This window comes from Carlito syrichta, unplaced genomic scaffold (genome assembly GCF_000164805.1).
Source record: "Carlito syrichta isolate Samal-C Ts95f unplaced genomic scaffold, Tarsius_syrichta-2.0.1 Scaffold305739, whole genome shotgun sequence".
Taxonomy (NCBI): Eukaryota; Metazoa; Chordata; class Mammalia; order Primates; family Tarsiidae; genus Carlito; species Carlito syrichta.
This window is the reverse complement of record NW_007249835.1, coordinates 61,727-81,225: the sequence shown is the minus strand read 5'-3', so window position 1 is coordinate 81,225 and position 19,499 is coordinate 61,727. Positions and strand designations below refer to the sequence as shown.

Here is a 19,499-nt window from a genome sequence, read left to right as displayed (position 1 = left end):
AGGCATAGCCAATCCCCTAGCAGTTTTCCACTACTGCCAGTCTCTTTCTTGTAATATTATGATAATTGTCTGGGGTCCACTTATGAGTGAGAACATGTGGTACTCGGTTCTTTGTTTTTGTGGTAGATCACTGAGTATTATAAACTCTAAGTCCATCAAGTTGCTGTGACACTCATAATTTTAATTTCTTTTGAAGGGTTGAACTAGTCTTTGGGAACACATCTGTTAAAAACTGAGGATATACTTTGTTTCTTCATTCTTAAATCCTGTTGTGTCATAATATTCATATCTCATTATTGACACCATCAAGGTGGCTAGGCACTAATTTTCTCTGTTCTTATAAAGTGACAATCTTTAACTGTATTCGGCAACCACTGACTATGTCTAGGTCCCTCAACTTCCTGCTTGACCTCATAGGTCACAGAAATACCTCTTAGATGTGTGTTGGTGTGTGTTGAGAGTATCCACTTCTGTCCGTCTCATGCTTATGCTTCTATACCATCCTCTTTGCCACAGTAGCAGGAAGACTTCAAAATACCTTTCCCAGAATCCCTTGCCAACCAACATACAATGGGAGGTGGGACCTGGGAGGTTGGAGGAAAGAAGACATTATTTATTTATTTATTTATTGACTTTATTTTATTATGATGATGTGGGGTATAAGTCAGGATTAGGTACATAAGTGATCTATGTACAGGTGAAGTTTGGACCTCCAACTGGCCCTCACTTCTTCTGGTTTAGGACCAGTTACTCTTTGTGTTGCTACGTACTTCCCTCACTCCCTTGCTCCCCTGGCAGTGTCCCACGACTTCTTGTACCTGTGCCAGCTACATCAGCAACAACAGCAGGGACAGCAACAGTAACGCTGGCAGTTTTGACAAGACTATAGAAGCGAGGGTACCTAGTGAGTGCAGGTTTCTGAGGCACTACTCGGGCAGTGGCATTCCCAAAGGAAGCAGCCTCCATGGCAGGTGTCCATGGACTGTGAGTAAAGTCATTTTTGCTTTTGTCTTCCAGCTCTAAGTGTGATAGTAGTTTAGTGTGATTGGCACTCCTTGTTTTACCCCTCTTGCTTATTCCTATTCCTCCATAACAGATCCCCTACAGTAAATGCCCTCTGTTAAGCTCCCAGATCTATTACTATTTTCCTGATTGTACAGGCACGAAGCAAGCAGATGTGAATCCGCATGTGTGTGTGGCAGCAGCAGAGGTGGTTTGCCCTGGAATTCATCTCAAAACGTTCTGGGAAAACATTCAAGGAATACTTCATTGACAGTGCCAAATCTGCACATAACTGTTCATTGACTCTTAGTAAAGAATCATCAGTCTCTCAAATCCAGTTAGAAGTTGTGTGATACTGGCATTTACAGACACTTGTTTGTGCCATGTTTATTTTCTAGAAGGTCTGCATTTCAGTTATTCAAAATAATTTGCAAGACTTTTGTGTCTGTTGAGCCCTTTTTAAGGCATATTATTTCCCATTTTATCTCCCTCTTATCCTTTCTTTAGTCTCCTAAGAATTTTGAATTTGTGGTTTTCTTTTGATATTTCCTCTTCTGTTTCCTCTAGGAACTCTTCTTTGCAGATAAGCTGGCAATGAGAAGTCGAATTCTCAAGAAAGAAAGGAAGTCAGTGGTAATAATGCTATCACTGAGAAAGGGGTGAGGTCAGTGTGGGCAATAATCTTATGCCATAGGTTTGTTTTCATCATATGCTACCCCTAAGATTAAATGTGAAGAATATCTTTACCTCCCCTCTCCCAAAATGAAAAAGGAACTTACCTTGAATGATGGAATAATTTTCTAGGCTACCATAGTCAAATTCCTGCCCATAACTGTATACTTAGGAACTGTTCCCTCATCTTCCTGAGCAATAGGAAGGGGACTACTGACTCCATATTTGGGGAATATTCAAGATCTGTTGCCCTGATGGGTTTCTTGACCTTTAATATTCAGCATCTCTGTCTCCATGAACATTGTTACCCTATATCTGCCTAACAAGGAAATGGTAGATTTTGATGACATTTGATTAGACACAAAATTTGGAAGGAAAAATATTAAACTGTGCAGCTGAATGTTATCCAGAAGCAAGGGAAGGCATGCTGCCAATTTTCCCCAGTTCCGTGTTTCATAACATGGTGTTGCTTGGATATCAGCTTATCAACAGACTGAATTTCCACCACTACCACCATGTGAACAGAGTCCTTGTAAGAAACAAGGACACTGAATATGAATGCCAGCTTTTAAAAAGGGGGAACTACAATACAAGGTAAATTTCTTTTAAGCAAATCTGTCTTTTTGTTTGAGATATGTTATTTTGTATATTTTTTTCCTCCTTGAATACCACAAGTGTTTAATCAAGCTTTATCAGCTATAGACCACTTGAATAGGTGAGATGCATTTCTTCAGCAATAGCCTAAGAAAAGCCTGCATGAATTGTTGCTACAGGAAAAAGCATCAGTCATTTCCTTATGTTATTTGAGGAAAGAAAAAATCTTTCCAGCTTTGAGGAATATTTATTCTCTACAGATCTGGAAAATGGGAAGAGGGACATTGAGATGATTTGAGTATAGGATAGAGCATAGGCTTCAATCACCAAGAGTATTAAAAGAGTATATCTTGGTTGGTATGGTTTCTAGAGTGCACACTGAAGGAAAGCGGTATTAAATAAAATATTTATAGTTTAATTTATAAGTTTATATAGTGAAAACAGTACACACAGAGATGTTGACTGATGTTTTCTTAATAAATGTATCTTCTGGAAGCTCTGAGCCCCAGATGTGTGAACTCAAAACCAATCAGAGTCTTCACATGTATTAAAACATTTCTTAAGCACGTGAATGAGTTTGTGCCCACGTGTATGTGTGTGTTCTTGAGCATACACTAGAGTAGGGCAGAGAGAGAAGAAACTGGCATAAAGCGACAGCATTCTATATTCATGATCTCAGTGAATCCAAACAACCTGGCAAGATAGGTATTGTAACCATCATCATAAAGATGGGAGGACTCAGGCTACAAAAAGGAAGACACTCCAGTCTGTCTAGTTCTAAAGATCAGACAACCTTTAGTATCATTGATTTTGTTTTGTTTTGTTTTGTTTTTTACTTCAGTTAGCATGTGGTATGGGTATTAATAATAATAAAATATATTCAGAGGATCTGATACTATGTTTAATTCGGTGTGTTCTTACTTCCTGTCATTCGGTAGTTCACACTGATAGCAAAGGCAAGAGAGTAAGGGAGAGGTGCCGGGGGAGGGGAAATACTCCAGGTTTCCTCTCTGTGCCCAGCAACCAATTCACTACATCTACTCTTCCTGGGTTATTCAATCTTATTATAATACATACTTCAAACTCTAAATCCTAGAGCACGAAGAAAGGAGACTTAATCATACTAAGTGTGACTCCTTCATTCTATATCTTGGTTAGACAAGTGGAAATATAACAAGCCTAATCGTTTATTTTACATTGCTATAAAATTGCAACTCTAATGTGTGAGAAATGGAGAATGATGTAAAGGTATACTATACTGCCACTAAAAATAATATTTCTGAGAAATATTTAATGATCTGGGAAAGTGTACAATGCTTATATGCTGTGATCTCCCTTTTCTAAAATCACACATATTGTACACAGAAAAACAAAACAAAACAGAAAATCAGCCAAATGCCAACAATAGCTACAGATAGTTAGATGCAGGTTGAGAATACCTCATCCAAAATGCTTGGGACCAGAAGTGTTTTGGGATTCCAAAAAATCTTGTATTTTGGAATATTTGCATTATCCTTACCACTTGAGCAACTCAAATTCAAAAATCCAACATCTGAAATGCTGCAATGAGCATTTCTTGTGAGTGTCATGTCAGTGCTCAAAAAGTTTCAGATTTGGAGCATTTCAGATTTTAGACTTTTAGATTTGGGATGCTCAACCTGTATGAGTAATCTCATTTTCTTCTTCAATTTTTAAATTTTTCCAAATTTTTCAAAATGATATATATCACTTTTAGAATCAGATGAAATAATAAATATAGTTTGAAGTTGTCAAGAAATATCTATTATGCAAATGGTATGGTTCTACAATGCACCAGTTCCAAACACAGAGTTAAGCAGAAAGACAAGGGCTCTGAATTATGCCTTAAATCATAAATAATTAATAATTATTTTCATAAATAAGGACTGAGACTAGGGGAAGTTATAGAATTAAGTAGTTTTATGAGGTCCAATTACCTGGAAGCATGTAAGATATTGTTTACTTCTTGGAACAAACAACATTTCTGTATTTATTTATTTATTTATTCCTTTGCTTACTTAGGTAATCCCCAAAATAGGTTGAGCAAAATGAAATTTAATGCTGTGCTTTGTTGTTTCTTGGAGGTACTGGATGAAGAATGGGAGAAAACCGGAAAAGACAAAAGCTTCAGAATGTTCCACAAATTCCTTGCATTCAAGTCCCTCCCTCTGCCTGTGACACTTCCTTACTGAAGGTACACCATTTCATTCACAGAAAGAGGGAGCTTGTCATGTCTACTTCAAGGCTTGAGAACTTTTTCTACTGACTAAGCTTATCCAACATTAGTGAAAGTGTTTGACCCAAAATAAGCCCTTGCTGGGTATTGAGGACTTGCATGAATGAAGGAGCATTTGGATGATCAAATCCTACACTCATCCCATTTTGGAGCTCTGGTAGACAGTCATCTCCTCCTGTGGCTGACCCACTATTGGTGGCAAGAAATTGGCTAATTGACTGCATTTGGCTCCCTGTTGGAGAGCTGTCAACTCCTTTGTCAAATTTAGTCAAAGCCACTCTCATAAACACTCTGAAAGCATTTTAGTTCTCTTCCATCCCTTCAGGGAAGCATAGATAACAGGGTAAATTTTTACTAAGGTAAAGTTCACTTAGTAAAACATAGACAACAGGGTATGAATATTAGCAATGTTACCTGTACTTCTCATTTAGGAAATTTTTAGGTAAAATTTTACTAAGAAAAAGAAGTAGACGTTTTCTTTTAAAATAAAATCCTAACTTTTAAGATTGTATCTCATGTGATGGAAAGTTCCTTTGTACTTTGGAGCTTTGCTCTTGAAATTGGCTTGCAATTTTCTTATTATCTTCTTCCAAATCATTTGAAAAGGCTTAACTAGTTATGCAGGAGTAGAATCCATTTTCTTCTTCAAGTATATTATTCTTTAAAATACCTAATTTAGAAACTAAAGCTGAAATGGCGCCTAAATTGTGAGATCCCTGCCTCTGCTACTTTCACTCTAGATATCATTTTGATATTAACTTTAAGGTCTCTGGAGAAAAAACAAAAACAAAAAACCCCCCCAAAAACCAAAAAATCAGCAACAACAAAAAAACAGACTCACAGATTTCAGCACCACACAAAATTTCTAACAGGTAAAAACCTTATCCTATTTTTATGTATAGCTATCTTAAGTTAAGTTTAGTTTTTATTGCATTGTCATCAACTAGTTTTGAAAATTTTGTCATTGTTTTAAATTGTTGGCCTAGGGTGAGCTTATTTTATGTTAATTTTTCTAGAATATTGATGCCACTATCTTAGTCTCCCTCTGTGTAAAATAAGCACAATAAATTGTCCATCTTTTATGATTGTTGTATCTTAAGAGATAATGCATGCCAAATGCCTGGCACAGCATGTAATAAGCCTTTGAGATAAATTAGGTGTGTAGTAAAAATTGAAGTCCTGGTTCTTCTTGTCTGTCCCTACCTCTATGAAGGTAGCTCTCTTAAAGGTTTTCCTACCAATGGTCTCTTTCCTTAAGCCCATTCTTAACAGCAGGGCCAGAGTAGTTTTTTAAAGATGTTAATGTGGTCAGTTTAGAGTATGGCATTTTGAGGTGAATAAGTTACCCCAGGAGAGTGGGAAGATGGCCTGTGCATTGCAAGATGCTCAGCAGCATCCAAGGTCTCTACTCACTGAATGCCAGTGGCACCCCTTTCCCCTCTCACAAATTAGGAAGATCAAAAATTTTTGTAGACATTGCCATATGTCCCTTGGGAGTCAAAACCATCCCTGTTGAGAACCACTGCCTTAAAGAAAGATCTTTAAACTCTTAACATAGCATAAATGGCTTCCATCATTTCCCTCTTACTCTACCACTCTTTTGCAATCACATTCTATGCTCTCTTTGAACTAAAAAAAAGTGCCTGGTTCCCATCAGACCCAGATATTTGATGCTCCACAGGAAATTTTGCACCAGTTTCTCTCTCTGCCTATAACTAACCTTACTTTTTCTTCTATTAGAGTGGTTTTCAAATTTTAATGTGCTTATATCAAAATCAACTGAAGGGCTCGTTAAAACAGATTGCTGACCCATGCCCCGGAAGTTTCTGTAGGTCTAGGTGGAGTCTGAAAACTTGAATTTCTGACAGGTTTCCAGGAGTTGCCCATAAACTCGGAGAATCAGTGTTCTAGTACCCTCAAAGAACTCCCCACCCTTAAGACTCGGATGTGGTGGTCACCTCATTTAGAAAACCTTCCTTGACTGCTATGAGTAGACTTTGTTGACCTTGTTTTCCATAGCACTTCTTCACGAATGATATAATGAACCCTTAACACATTACCCATCTATTTCATTTATCTATCTCCGTTATTTACTAAGAATTATCAGTGGAAAATTCTCTTCTACCCACCCAGAGGCCTAACATACTTCAACCCTGTGTAGATTAGGATCAATAAAATTATAAGATCCTTAGATCTCCCTCAGTCCAAGACCTACTTACCTAGAATCTTTTATTTACACATTGCCATCATCACACAAACCAGTAGAAAATTGTTAAAGCAATCTAAGGGAAGCAACTACCTAATTGTTATTTTCCAATGGATATACATTAAAAATGTATGTTTTAGCAGAAGAAGCATCTTATTCCCATGAATAGTCATTCTTTTAATCCTGGAGAACTCCACAGACTCACCAAAATCACCTGCTCTGCTCTGACAGGACCTAACCCGAGGGCAACAGCGCTATTTTTACAGCATCATGAGAATTTACAACCCCAGGCCCCAGTGGGAGGCCCTGCAGAGACGCTATATTCACAGCCTTGGGCATCAGCAGCTGGTTGGTGAGTTTAACTACCTGACCTGTACCAGGAACCACCGGAAGGAACTCACGTGCTACAGCCAGAAGTCAAGTTTCCAGTTACATAATTCAAGGACAACGGCCTCTGCCAGTGTGCTATTTTATCAACATAGTTGGTTACCCAAGTATCAAAGTGGTTGTCCTTAACAATAGAAAGCATGGTTTTATGTGTAAATTAAAAGGATTTAAAGAAATTCAAGTATGGATTGTGATAAAATGTTAACAACTCTGAAATTTGCAGGGACTTAATCTAGTGGATCAATGGCACTGGGCTTAGAAAGCCAGCCTTGCTCAAACCACAGCCTAGCCCCTTGCTCTTTGTGTAAACTCAGAGGCTGGATTTACTCACAACAATAATAACAGTCATATTTACTATGTATTTACTACATTTCAGACCTACTAAGAACTTTACATATAATATCTCATTTTCTCTCCCCTTTATGGTTATGGTTTTGAAAAATGGAACCTCAGGCAGATTATGTAACTTGATCAAAGTCATGCAGATAGTAAACCTCAGTTAGCATTTCAAGGCGGAGGTGTCACCTCCAAAGATCATGCATTTTCACTTCCGTCCTCTGCTGTCTCTCTTCTACCAATCTCTTCAGATTTTATGAAGCACAAATGAAATCATGGTTGTGAAAGACCTTCACAAAGACCTTCACAAAGCACCAACCCAATAAAAGGTGTAATTGTTAAAAAAAAGTCCCTTTTCTTGCAGGACATGCTGTCAGTTTCCAGCCCCCTTCTATTATGCTTTTCTCCTAAACCCAACAGGGTGCTTGTTAAACAAAAATACCTCTCAACACTAGCACATCTACTTTATAATATTTTTCCTGTATTTGCACAAAAGAAAAATGTGGCTTTTGCAAATAATTTAATACAAACAACAAACAGAATGGCTATCTTTTATCGAGGGCTTCCTATGTGGCAGACACAGTTCTAAGAACTTTTGTGCTCACTGTCTTATTTAAAATTCAAACACCTCTAAGTGGTAGCTGTCTTTGTAACCTACAGTTTACAGAGTTGAAAACTGAAACATGGACTAGTTAAAGAACTTTATCAGGGTCATGAAAATAGTAAATGGAGGAGCCAGGAACCAGTCTGGTTCCCATGATTGTCTGAAGTGTTGCAAAAGCATATCTAGCAGCTTTGTTTTTTAGAACAAAATTGCATAGGAGCAAATGAATCCAGAAGCAGAGGTATTCAATGTTTGATGCACATAAAATCCACCTGTCGCCTTTTTTAAATGCAGATTTCCAGACCTAATGTTCCTCAAAGACCTTACAATCTGGGAATGCTAGCTAGAAGAATAGAAGAAAGTTTATACACATAAGTAAATATTTGTAGTTTTGTTTACTTACATGTTTTGTAAAATTATTGACTTTGAAGTTTCTCTCACTTCCTTCCCCTAGGCTATATTACTCAACGGGAAGCCTTGTCTTATGCTGTTGTACTTAGAGATTCAACCAAGAGAGCCTCAGTCAAGGTAGCTCCTCAAAGAATCATTACCCAGAAATCTTCGGCCATGACAAAAAAACGTCGGTCAGTACTACCTGTGTCTGTGGTTCTACCCATGGCCCAAAGTACAGGGTGCTGAACCCTCAGGAACTGAGACTTGGGAACATTCTCTGAAAGGGGCAGTTTGCCCGTGTATTTCTGGCATCTAGTGGGTGCTTAGTGCATATAGTTTAATAACAATAATTTCTAATATTAACCCCAGACCTAAAAATAATATCTCTTACATAAATTTTGCTAGCAAGTACAAATTAAGAGATTTAAGAGCAATGGAACTGAGAGCAAGCAAGCCTTTCCACGTATATTCTATAGAGTGAAATGACATTTAAAGCTTTCAGAGTAAAAGTGTCCTTTGAATTATACCTCCCAAAGAACTCCCAAAACCAGTGAATGGGAACAAGGAACCAGAAGGTGCCAGGTTCTCTGTCACTGGGTGACCATTCTCTACATGCCACCCACTGTACATGTTGAAAATATAGAAACCAACATGGAGTTAGCATTGATCATAGAGGGCTTCTAGACTATATCATCACAGCAACAATTGGCCTATGCATTTCCTCCCTCTCTTCCTCCCCCATCAAGCAGTAGCATTCAACTTGGTCCAAAAGTTTCTGGTTTTCACCTGACTTGATCACTTTGTGTCATCTTGAAGCTTCACTTATCAGTCTGCCACAACTGGATTGATTTTACTCAGCTATAATTGGCCTTGACATGGGTAAGAGAATTCATGCACACATCTTTCCCTGACAGCTGAAGAAGCACTCTTAACAGAGCACGAAATAGCCCTGAAGAATTGATCTCAAACCCAGCCTTTCTGTAGCCTCAAAGGTTTTAAGCAAAGCACATAAGGCTATACAAATAAGCAAAAAACAAGATAACAGTGAGTCAGATCATCGCATAAATAGTGTAGTATCATATTAGTTATTTTTATTAGTTATTTTCATCACAAATGATGTGTGTGTGTGTGTGTGTGTGTGTGAGAGAGAGAGAGAAAAATTAGCACCAGGGCTAATACAAAGTCAAAATTAAAAATACTTCTTCATCTTCTTTTTTAAATGCTTCACCCCATTCAAATCAGCCAATGACTTTTTCATACCTGTGAAAGAAATGGAAAGAAATGGAATATAAACTTGCTTAACAAAGGATGTGTTAACATTGATCTGAAGGGAAGATGCTCCATTATTCTCAGAAAAAAATTCACTGATGATTATTATCTTCTTTTTGCAACCATTAACATATAAGATATAAAAGCTGTCATGAGATTCTGAAAACATCCAATACTAGTTCTCATCTATCTTTTCTTTGGGAGGAACAAAAAGTATGATTGACCCACAAGTCTGATGGAAAGTCCTGGGGAAGCTGGTACTGACCTCACTGGGGTCATTCATTTAATCATGAAGAAGTTTCTGGCCCTGACTCATGCACTCTAAGTAGCTGTACAGTTCTAAGTAAGGACTTGTAAGGCAGGCTTAAAAGAAGAAAAAAATCTAATGGGGTTGGTTTGGGGTATGGGTCCTCTTAAGGGACAAAGGTTTGGGGTAGACCTAACTTGGCCCGTACTAACCTTCCCATTGTTTCCACAATGGGCCTTTTATTCATTTGAACTGTTTGTATGCACTTTTATCTTAGACTTTTTTCCCCACTGGCCACATATATTTGCTGTGTAAACCTTAGCTGGTGATACAGAATATTAAAGAGGCCACTTATGATTCTGAGCTGCATCCCTGCATCAAAAGTCTCAGAAGCACCTTGTTTCCAATAGAAACTTTTAATAGATGATTGACAGGTGAATGTCACAGGTCCATAAGAAGGATAAACATAACTAAGCTGGAACAAAAGGTCTCATTTGTTGCCTCTCCCTTTTAAGAAGATAATGTGCCCTTCTCCCCCTTGCCCTTGAGCCCTGCACTTGAGGTTTATGAGAAATGTGATCGGTTATGGTGCTGGAACAAAGCTGCTCACTGTACGGACACTGAGAAAGATGATCAAAGGGGAAGCGAGGACAACATGTCCTCATTTAACTATTAGAGGCTATATTGCTGATTCTCACCATGTCAACAGACTATCAGATCTTAAAGTCCTGGAGATCAGTGGCCATTTCACCTGATAATGCTAACATCTCAGCCCCTGTTCTGCAGTAGGCAATCAGTAATACTTGTTGAATAATAATGAAGTTTTCTGAGAGTCTGCATGTCAGTCGGGCCTCTGACTTTGTGGTACTATTCTGGGGTCCCCAGAAGCCACAGCTATGATAAGGAGTAGCAGTAGAATATCAAGGACAGGTGGTGGGAAGAGTTCACCCAGGTGTAGGTAATAGGGGTGCAGTGTCTATGAAGAATTTTAAAACAATAATAGAACTGACTAAAAGTCAGTCTACATTTTATTATCACCACGAGCCAGATATTCTAAACAATATCAATAATAATATACTCATCCCCCCAAAATATTTTATTGGATTAGGTTCTAAGCAATTGCTGAGATTATTGTTGAGTTTTAAATAATATGTACGTAAGTTTCAAATTAGTACATTTTTATTGTTTTCCCTTTAATAATCATTTTATTCCACATGGAAGTAAATCAGAGCCTGGCACGGTGGCTCACACCTATAATCCCAGCCCTTTGGGAGGCTGAGGCAGGAGGATTGCTTGAGCCTAGGAGTTCGAGACCAGCCTAGGCAACATAGCGAGACATCGTGTCTACAAAAAAGATTAAAAAAAATAGTCAGGCATGGTGTCACATGCCTGTAGTCCCAGCTACTCGGGAGGCAGAGATGGGAGGATCACTTGAGTCCAGGAGTTCAAGGTTGCAGTGAGCCGTGATCATGCCACTGCACTCTGGCCTGGGTGTCAGAGTGAGACCCTGACTCAAAAAACAAAAAATAAGAGAAAGAAAATCAGAGAACTCCACTATATTGTTGGCTCCCAGCACACACTATTAGCTTACATGTCTCCAGACACTGTAGTACCAGGTATTCTTGCATGTAAATGATAGATTTGAAATGAACAATGATTGCACTGTGACTATAAAGACAAGAAACAGAACCTGAATTACTTTAATTTTTGATTCTATGTGGCCACTTAGAGTTTTCCTTTCTAAAACAATCTTGAGGTATAATTTATAGACAATAAATGCTCTCAAAGTTTCAATGAACCTTGACAAAGGCATACAGTTACATAACCACCACCACAATCATGACATAGAACATTTTCATGACCTCCTCAAATTCCCTGTGTCCTTTTGTAGTTAATCTCCTCCCCCCAACTCTGGCCCATGGAAATCACTGATCTGCTTTCTATCGCTATAGTTTTGTGTTTTCTAGAATTTTACATAATTGTAGTCAGGGCAATAGTATTTTATGTCTGGCTTCCCTCACTAGCATGATGCTATTGAGGTTCCTTATGTTGCATGTATCAGTAGTTTGTTCCTTTTCACTGCTAAGTAACCTTCCACTGGATGGCTACACCATGATTTGCTTATTCATTCACCGGTTGATGAGCCTTTGTATTGTTTATAGCTTTGGACTATTATGAATAAAACTGCTACAAATGCCTGAATGTGCGAGCATACATTTTTATTTCTCCTGGATAGTTTCCTAAGAGTCCCATCATAAGATCACACGGCAGCTTTAGGGTTAACTTTATAAAATACTGCCATACAGTTTTCCAAAGTGGCTGCACGATTTTGTATTTCCATTAGCAATGTGTAAGGGTCCTAACTGCACTACATTCTTACAGTGTCAGACATTTTAAACTTTTTTCTAGGTGACTGTGGATGTGTGGGAAATATGAGTATTGTCACTATTAATTATAGTCACCTTTTACTGGAAACTGTGGCATATTTCAGGGAAGGGAGTCTTGACAGACATGTGGGTGGTCAAGGTGATAATCTTGGAGATTTGATGGAAGAAATTTCTGTGTTTAGTAGTCAGCTCTGTTAGGACAACTCTCCAGTTTATTTTTAGGGGAGGAAGGGATTGGAGGAAGTGAGATTGAAGAAAAAGAAGCAATCCCTGTAGGAAGGGCCATCCCTGGGCAAAACTGTGGCAAGGATTCAGTGTGTCTTCATTAAATTGTCACCTTCTCTTGTTTACATTGTTCTTCAGGTTAAGCAATTGACTCCCCACCACCACCACCAAAATCTTCATGCACTGTATTGGTTATCAATTGCTGCATAATGAAGTACTCAAAAAGTTAATGACTTAAAGCAACAATATTTACTATCTCACAGCTTCTGTGATCAGAATCTAGGCATGGCTTAGCTAGGGTTTCTGGCTCAGAATCCCACACAAGGCTGCAATCAAGTGGTTGATTGAGGCTGTAGTCTTATCCGAAGATCCAACCACGGAAGGATCCACTTCCAAGCTCACTGATGTAATTGTTGGCAGAATTCAGTACCTTGGGGCCTGGTGGGCTCAGGGCCTCATTTCTAAATGGCTGTTAGTTATGATAAGGAGTAGCAGTAGAATATCAAGGACAGGTGGTGGGGAAGAGCTCACCCAGGTGTGGGTAATAGGGGTGCAGGGTCTATAAAGAATTTTAAAACAATAATAGAGCTGACTAAAAGTCAGTCTACATTTTATTATCACTACAAGCCAGAAATTCTAAATAATATCAATAAGTCCACAGGCCTTTCAGCGGGACAGCTCACAAATGGTGACTTGCTTCATCAAAGTTAGAAAACAAAAGAGAGAGTGTGTGCACGTCACAGTCTTGTGCACCTTGATCATCTAATCTATCACTTTCACTGCAACCTATTCAATATTAGCAAGTCACTAGGTCCAGGCTCACACAAAGGTAGGGGATGACTCAAAGGTATAAATGCTAGAAGGTGGACTCATTGGGAGCCATTTCAGAAGCTGTTTAATAAAGCTAGGACTAGAGTGGAGTAGGGGACATGCCTAGGGTGCAAAACTGGAGGAAACACTCGTACTTGCACAACATTAGGAGTGAATCCACCAGATACCTCATTTACTTTATTCTAATCCTGACCCTGCCTGCTACACACACCCAACATACTTACCGACTTCTCACCCAATCAGGATTCCCTGCTGAGACAACCAGTCTGAGCCTGTCTTCTCAGGCAACTATCCCATGTGTACACTTTTCTTCCTGCTATGACTCAGTCTTGAAACTTAGCTCTTAAAACTTAGTTGTTTTTTGTTCCAACCTCTACCATGCTGTTGAGGAAAAATAATATCAAATAAGCCTAAAGCATTTATTTAATAATTAACACCCAATTCTTGTACAATCTATATCTTTAGAGAAGTATTTATCAGAATACAATTCACATATCAGACTTAAAGAAAATGCAAATTTCGAGGTCCCAGTCTAGACCCAGTGAATCAGCATCTGAGAGGTAGCAACCCAGTTGATCCTTAAACTGGCTAAAATGTAATAGCCCTTTGCATTTAAGGAGTGACTTCAACAATCACATGCCTAACTCTACAAAACTGAGTTTCTGTTTGGCAAATTTGACAAAAATCCAGGGGCAAGAGCTACATGATTAGAGGGGAGGGTTAGGGGAAGTATCTCCTTGATAACCCTCAGTATCTCAAGTAAATAAACTACTTATTATTCTTACTTAAAAGCCTGGTTGAAGCAATGGTATAACACAATACCTGAACCTACTAAAATGATTTATTTTCCCTAGGATTGGTATTAATAAATATGCATTAGAGTTCCACCAAAATGAATTCTGTCTTGGTTTTTCCTCCCAGGCCCTCTTTTGATGAAGGCCATAGAAACATGTCCAAGAGTTCTTGCACCTTTTCAATTAGAATGAGTTGCTAATTGCATCAGTGCTTGTAGAGGAAACCATTATATCAGCCTCATTGACTCTGCTTCCCTCCTAAATTACAGTCAGTTGCCTGAAATGTAATCAATCCCTGTGTTGGAAATCAACCCCTTGTCTGCCTCTAGAGAATTGTCACTTATTTTTCTCCATATTAGAGTTACCATTCTGCACCAGTTACACAATGGATTCAGTCCGGTCAGAAGTTGAAGAAATCCCTGTCACTATTGAAAACTACAGCTTAGGTGCAGGGTCAGAGGCAACTACGCAAGTGAAACAGAGCCAAACACTCAGATGTTACATGTTGTAATTTACCCAGCATCCTCCTGGCACATGGAACATAGGAGACCTGAGGACAACTGAGCACCTGCTGATAAGAGAAGAGTCTGAGAGAAAGAAATTTCCTACTTGAAAAATAATGGAATGGGGGCTCATACCTGTAATCCCAGCATTTTGGGAAGTCAAGGTGAGAGAATCGCTTGAGCCAGAAATCTGAGATCAATCTAGGCAACACAATGAGACCTTGCTGCTACAAAGAATACAACAAATCCTTGGACATGGCAGTACACACCTGTAGACCCAGCTACTCAGGAAGCTAAGGTGGAAGGATCGTCTGAGTTCAGCAGGTCGAGGCTGCAGTTACTCGGGATCTCACCACTGCACTCCGGCATGGTAACAGTGAGGTCTTGTCTCAAAAAAAAAAAAATTAATTCATTAATTAATAATAATAATAATTAATGGACATTTGATTTTCTGGAAAGACAATCAAAATGACTTGACAAAATGTTGTTGAAAATCAGTGGTATTTCAGAAGTCCAGCTTTCTATTTTTAAAAAAATTACATCCTTGTAAATATATTGAACCTGAACTCATTAAGCTGTTATATAATGTGCTGCATTGTGGATTTGTGTAAGAAAGTATGAAGACCCCCTCCCCCTATATTTCAGGGGTCTCTTGAAGAACATCTAGGATGGGACATGGAAGGAGATACTGGGACTGGTGAGGGACCAGGAGGGATCAGATGGCAAAAAAAAAAGCAGAGAGGAGGTGGAGAATGTGGCTCCATTTCTTAACAAAGGGCCAGAGTGCTGAAAATGCTGAGAGGTATATCAAAGGGGTTGTAATCATGATGGTGGAAATGTCAGTCAGGAAATGCCTGAAGGCTAACCAAGAGTCAAGATCAAAAGAATTTACGTATAATCCATGTAAGTTAAATGGCTTTCAATTTTAGAAGGAGAAAGTCAGGGGTTAAAGTTCAAACCATTAGGTGCTTTTCTACAAATAGAAAAAGAGAATACATTTTTTAAAACAGTCATTTTAGAATTTAGCAAAATTTTTAATAAGACCTACATAATTAAAACAAGGAATTATAAAGTTTACCTTTTTTTTTCAAAATTGTAAGTTTACAATTAAGTATCTCATGGTGAAATGTGGTATATCAAGTGGTTCCTTCTATGGTGTTTATTCATTTATATGTTCCCATATTTACAATACCAAGAGACAGCAGGAATAATATTCATTAACTACGATGTTCCCAAACACATAAGTCTTGCTGAAGTACAGAGAACATATATACACAAGCACTGGGAAACAAGTCTAGGAATAAATTATGACTTGGTCGTGGAGAAACGCTAGTATACTTTAGTGGCAGATAATAAGGAGTCACTAGAGTTATTTTTAGTAGGAGCTTGACCTGAGAACATGCTAGGAGGGCTGATTTCCAATACTGAGTAGTAGAAGTCAGAGGAAAAAAAAAAGGCAGGACACACTTCAGGGGTCTACCTCAACATTCCAGGAGCAGAAATGAGGACTGAATTTGTTAATGAAATACAGGGGAAAGCAAAAGACCTAATGCTGGAAGAATCCATAACTCAAGTGGGCAAACGTATGTGACAGAAGACACTGAGGGGATCACAGGGTAAAATGCACAGGGTAAGTGGTTCTCAGAAGAAGAGCTGATGTGGGAACAGGAGAGCATTGTCTGGTTTGGAACAAATTGAATTGGAGGTCCCTGCATCTCATAGGCATTGACATGGGTGCTGCAGCAAAGGAGACAGGCCAACCCTGGGGGATGGGGTTGGGGGAAAGAAGGGGAGCACCTCAGGGAAGGAGAGTGGAAAGGGCAGATAACGGGGCAAGGGACAGGACCTGGGGACATGAAGGGTGTGTAGCATGGAGTCCTAGGGGTGCAGGAGTGAGCATTCAAGAGGTATGAGGACAGTCAGCCTTGTGGAGGTCAGGGACAATCAGCAGAAGAAAGAGCTGATGCCTGCTTAAGGAAAACAGGCTTGAGTGTCATGAGGCTGTTGGAGTTAGGAGCCTGCTGGTGCACTTAGGAAAGCGGCTCATTCTGACTTGAAGGCAGCCTCTGGATTGCATGGGGAGAAGGCAGGGGGTGTGAGAGCACAGGCGTAGCACCGTGAATATCAGAGACTCCTACCCAGCAGCCATTCCTGCTTCTGCATTCTTTCATCCAACCCAGCTTTCCTAGAAATTCCTACTGAATCTCATTTTCTCCATCTACTTACACAGCGAATATCCTTTCCACCACAATGGAAGACATTTTCAAAAGCTGATACCAGCTGAATGTGTTAATGGAGCCTCATGATGAAATTCTATCAGGCAGAGCATATTGTTATTGCAATATATTTTATTACTCTATTAGTACATGTTATAAAATATGTACTTATGAACAATTACTGCTACAATTTGATATATCCCATCCATTGATGTAAGAATTTGGAGCAACAGAGTCGTTTTTGGTAAAGAAATTGAGATAAGTAAAGGTGAAATTCACGATTCTATAGCATGTATGAAATGAAATGATCCATTTTAAAGACCGGATATAACTATGCTACCGTAGATACACTTTCATTTAAGGCAAACCATTCCATTTATAACTGTTAAGAATGCATTAAAGTTAGGGAATTAAACTCAGATACAAATCTCTTAGCAAAATGTCAACTGTTTCATTCACAAAGAATAGCAAAGCCTTTTTAAAAATATGTAACAAAGAAAGCCCTCTTCTTTTTTGATTAATTGTTTAAAACCCATGCTAATTTCAGTAAATGTAAGGAATGATTATAGTCAGCACTTAGAAAATGAGAAAATGAATGATTCAAAATTCAGACTGCATAAAAAAATATCTCATCCCTGTGGAAATTGTCAACGCTGACAAAGATCTAGGGGATGAAAAGGACAAGAAAAATTGGTGCAGAACAGAGATACAGAGAGAATTTTATATGAAGAAAAAGATAAATTAATTAAAGCAGGAACTAAGTTCGCTGTTTATTCTGATAAATCATATTAATATAACTCTTCTGAATGAGATATTTCACTGAAAAAAAGAGAGGGGATACATACATAAATCAGAATTCTGTCTGATGCTTTTGCTTTTGGATTCAAGCAGACAAATGCCACACATTCATGACTGTGTCTATACAACTGCAAACAAATGCTTTGCCAGGAAGCGTCGTGTGCGGCACTGTTTATGAGTACACCCACAGCAGGTCTCAAAGAACAACATGTTTCTGAAGGGGAAGAAATCAGAGCTTTGCTCAGAATGACATTCTATGATTCTCAGGAACAGCAGAGGGATGTAATTCCATAAAACCAGAAAAGCCAAGTTCATATTGTTTTTCTACCTTATTCTCCAGACATTATTGAGTGCTGATAAGCAGACAGGTCTTATGGAAGGCACTGCAGATTTGGTATGGAATAAAATGCCTCTGCTGAGGTTGTCATTACTGTATAGCTCATAGCCTCGTGGCTCAGACTGCCTGACTGTGGGCCGAACAGGTGCTGGCGAGTTGTGGTTGTAGACTGGGGACCCATGCCTGTGTGAGTATTCCATGAAAGGTTTTCCTGAGTCCCTCTACATTTGCAGGACCCGATCCAGTAGAAAAAAAAATCAAGTCCTAACAAGTTGATCCCACCTACAAATCCTTCTTCTGCCCATACACTCATTGTGGCTCTGTTATATTATAAGTTGTATGGCAAGTTTGTTAGTTTGCTTTTTTAAAATCGGAACTAAGAATCATATAATTTCTCAAACATAACTGAGTTGGAACTATAAGTTCTACTTTTTCTCTTCATGCTTGCTCTTAGTTAAGATATTTAGCGCAATAGTTGAGAGCACAGTTATGGAATCTGATCATCTGGGTTGAACTCTAAATGTAATAGTTAACCACTGTGTGATTGCACATCAGAGACACTGCCTCTGTGACTTGGTTTTGCATCTGTAAAATGGGGATAATAATAGCTCCTACTTTGTAGAACTTTGGGAAGACTAACACACAATGCCTGACGTGGGACACATTCATTAGTGTTAGTTAATGAATTAATCTAGTTTTAAAAATGTAAAAAATATAGTGACAGAACAACTAATACTTAATACGTTCAATGCTTCCCCATTTGCCTGGTACCTTTTTATGTATTATAGGATCAAAAGGCAAGTGTGGGCTTCTGGGAGAAGATGGTGGTAGAGCCAGTCATGCTAGTCCCTGTGTGAGTGAAAGAGTGCATGGACAATTTTGCATATGTGTCTGTGAGTAAGCGGACGTGTGAGTGGCTCTGGGACAAGTGACCAGGGCTCTTCTGGTGAAGCATCTGGTGCCACAGCTGCTCTGCTTGGACCCTAGTACTTCCCAGGGTACCGAAGCCCAGCATCATTTTTTAAAATCAACAAAGCCCTTCCCAGGAAGAAGCTGCTGGGTGTGCCTGCCGGCTCCAGGCTCTGCCCCACCATTGCAGTGCCTGGTCAGACACTGGCAGCAAGAGCCACAGAGGAAGCACAGTGAGAGAGCCAGAGGCAGAGTCCCAGTGGAGAAGACAAAACAGGCACCTCGCAACCATCTTGAAAACTAGGCAGGGAAGTGCTCCGGCTTGCTCGCCACAGGGCAACAGACCCAATCTCTGTGACCAGTGGGTTAACTACTCAGGGATTGATGATGACCCAGAGGGAATACCCTGAAAACACAAACTTCAGAGGGACAGGATGAATGTAGAGTCTCAGGGATCTCACTCCTACCCGTATTCAGACATGGGACAAAGGGTGTGACCAGAAAAGGATGAGGAAGACCCACCCCCCAAAGAGAT

The 19,499-nt window shown here is 39.2% G+C and overlaps 1 protein-coding gene across 1 annotated transcript; it reads left to right on the top strand.

Moving 5' to 3' along the window:
* Window positions 1-2,188: 2,188 nt before the first annotated feature.
* Window positions 2,189-8,826, top strand: FAM216B (family with sequence similarity 216 member B). Its single transcript, XM_008062529.2, has 4 exons — window positions 2,189-2,268; window positions 4,371-4,480; window positions 6,960-7,080; window positions 8,510-8,826. Exons 2-4 carry the CDS (start codon window positions 4,385-4,387, stop codon window positions 8,692-8,694), a joined length of 402 nt encoding a protein of 133 aa, XP_008060720.1. The 5' UTR covers window positions 2,189-2,268; window positions 4,371-4,384; the 3' UTR covers window positions 8,695-8,826.
* Window positions 8,827-19,499: the final 10,673 nt, after the last annotated feature.

Coding starts and splice junctions, on each gene's coding strand:
- FAM216B (XM_008062529.2), top strand. CDS start 4,385: ATGGGAGAAAACCGGAAAAGACAAAAGCTTCAGAATGTTCCACAAATT. Junction 4,481..6,959: donor GTGACACTTCCTTACTGAAG/GTACACCATTTC, acceptor CTGCTCTGACAG/GACCTAACCCGAGGGCAACA. Junction 7,081..8,509: donor TGGGCATCAGCAGCTGGTTG/GTGAGTTTAACT, acceptor TCCTTCCCCTAG/GCTATATTACTCAACGGGAA.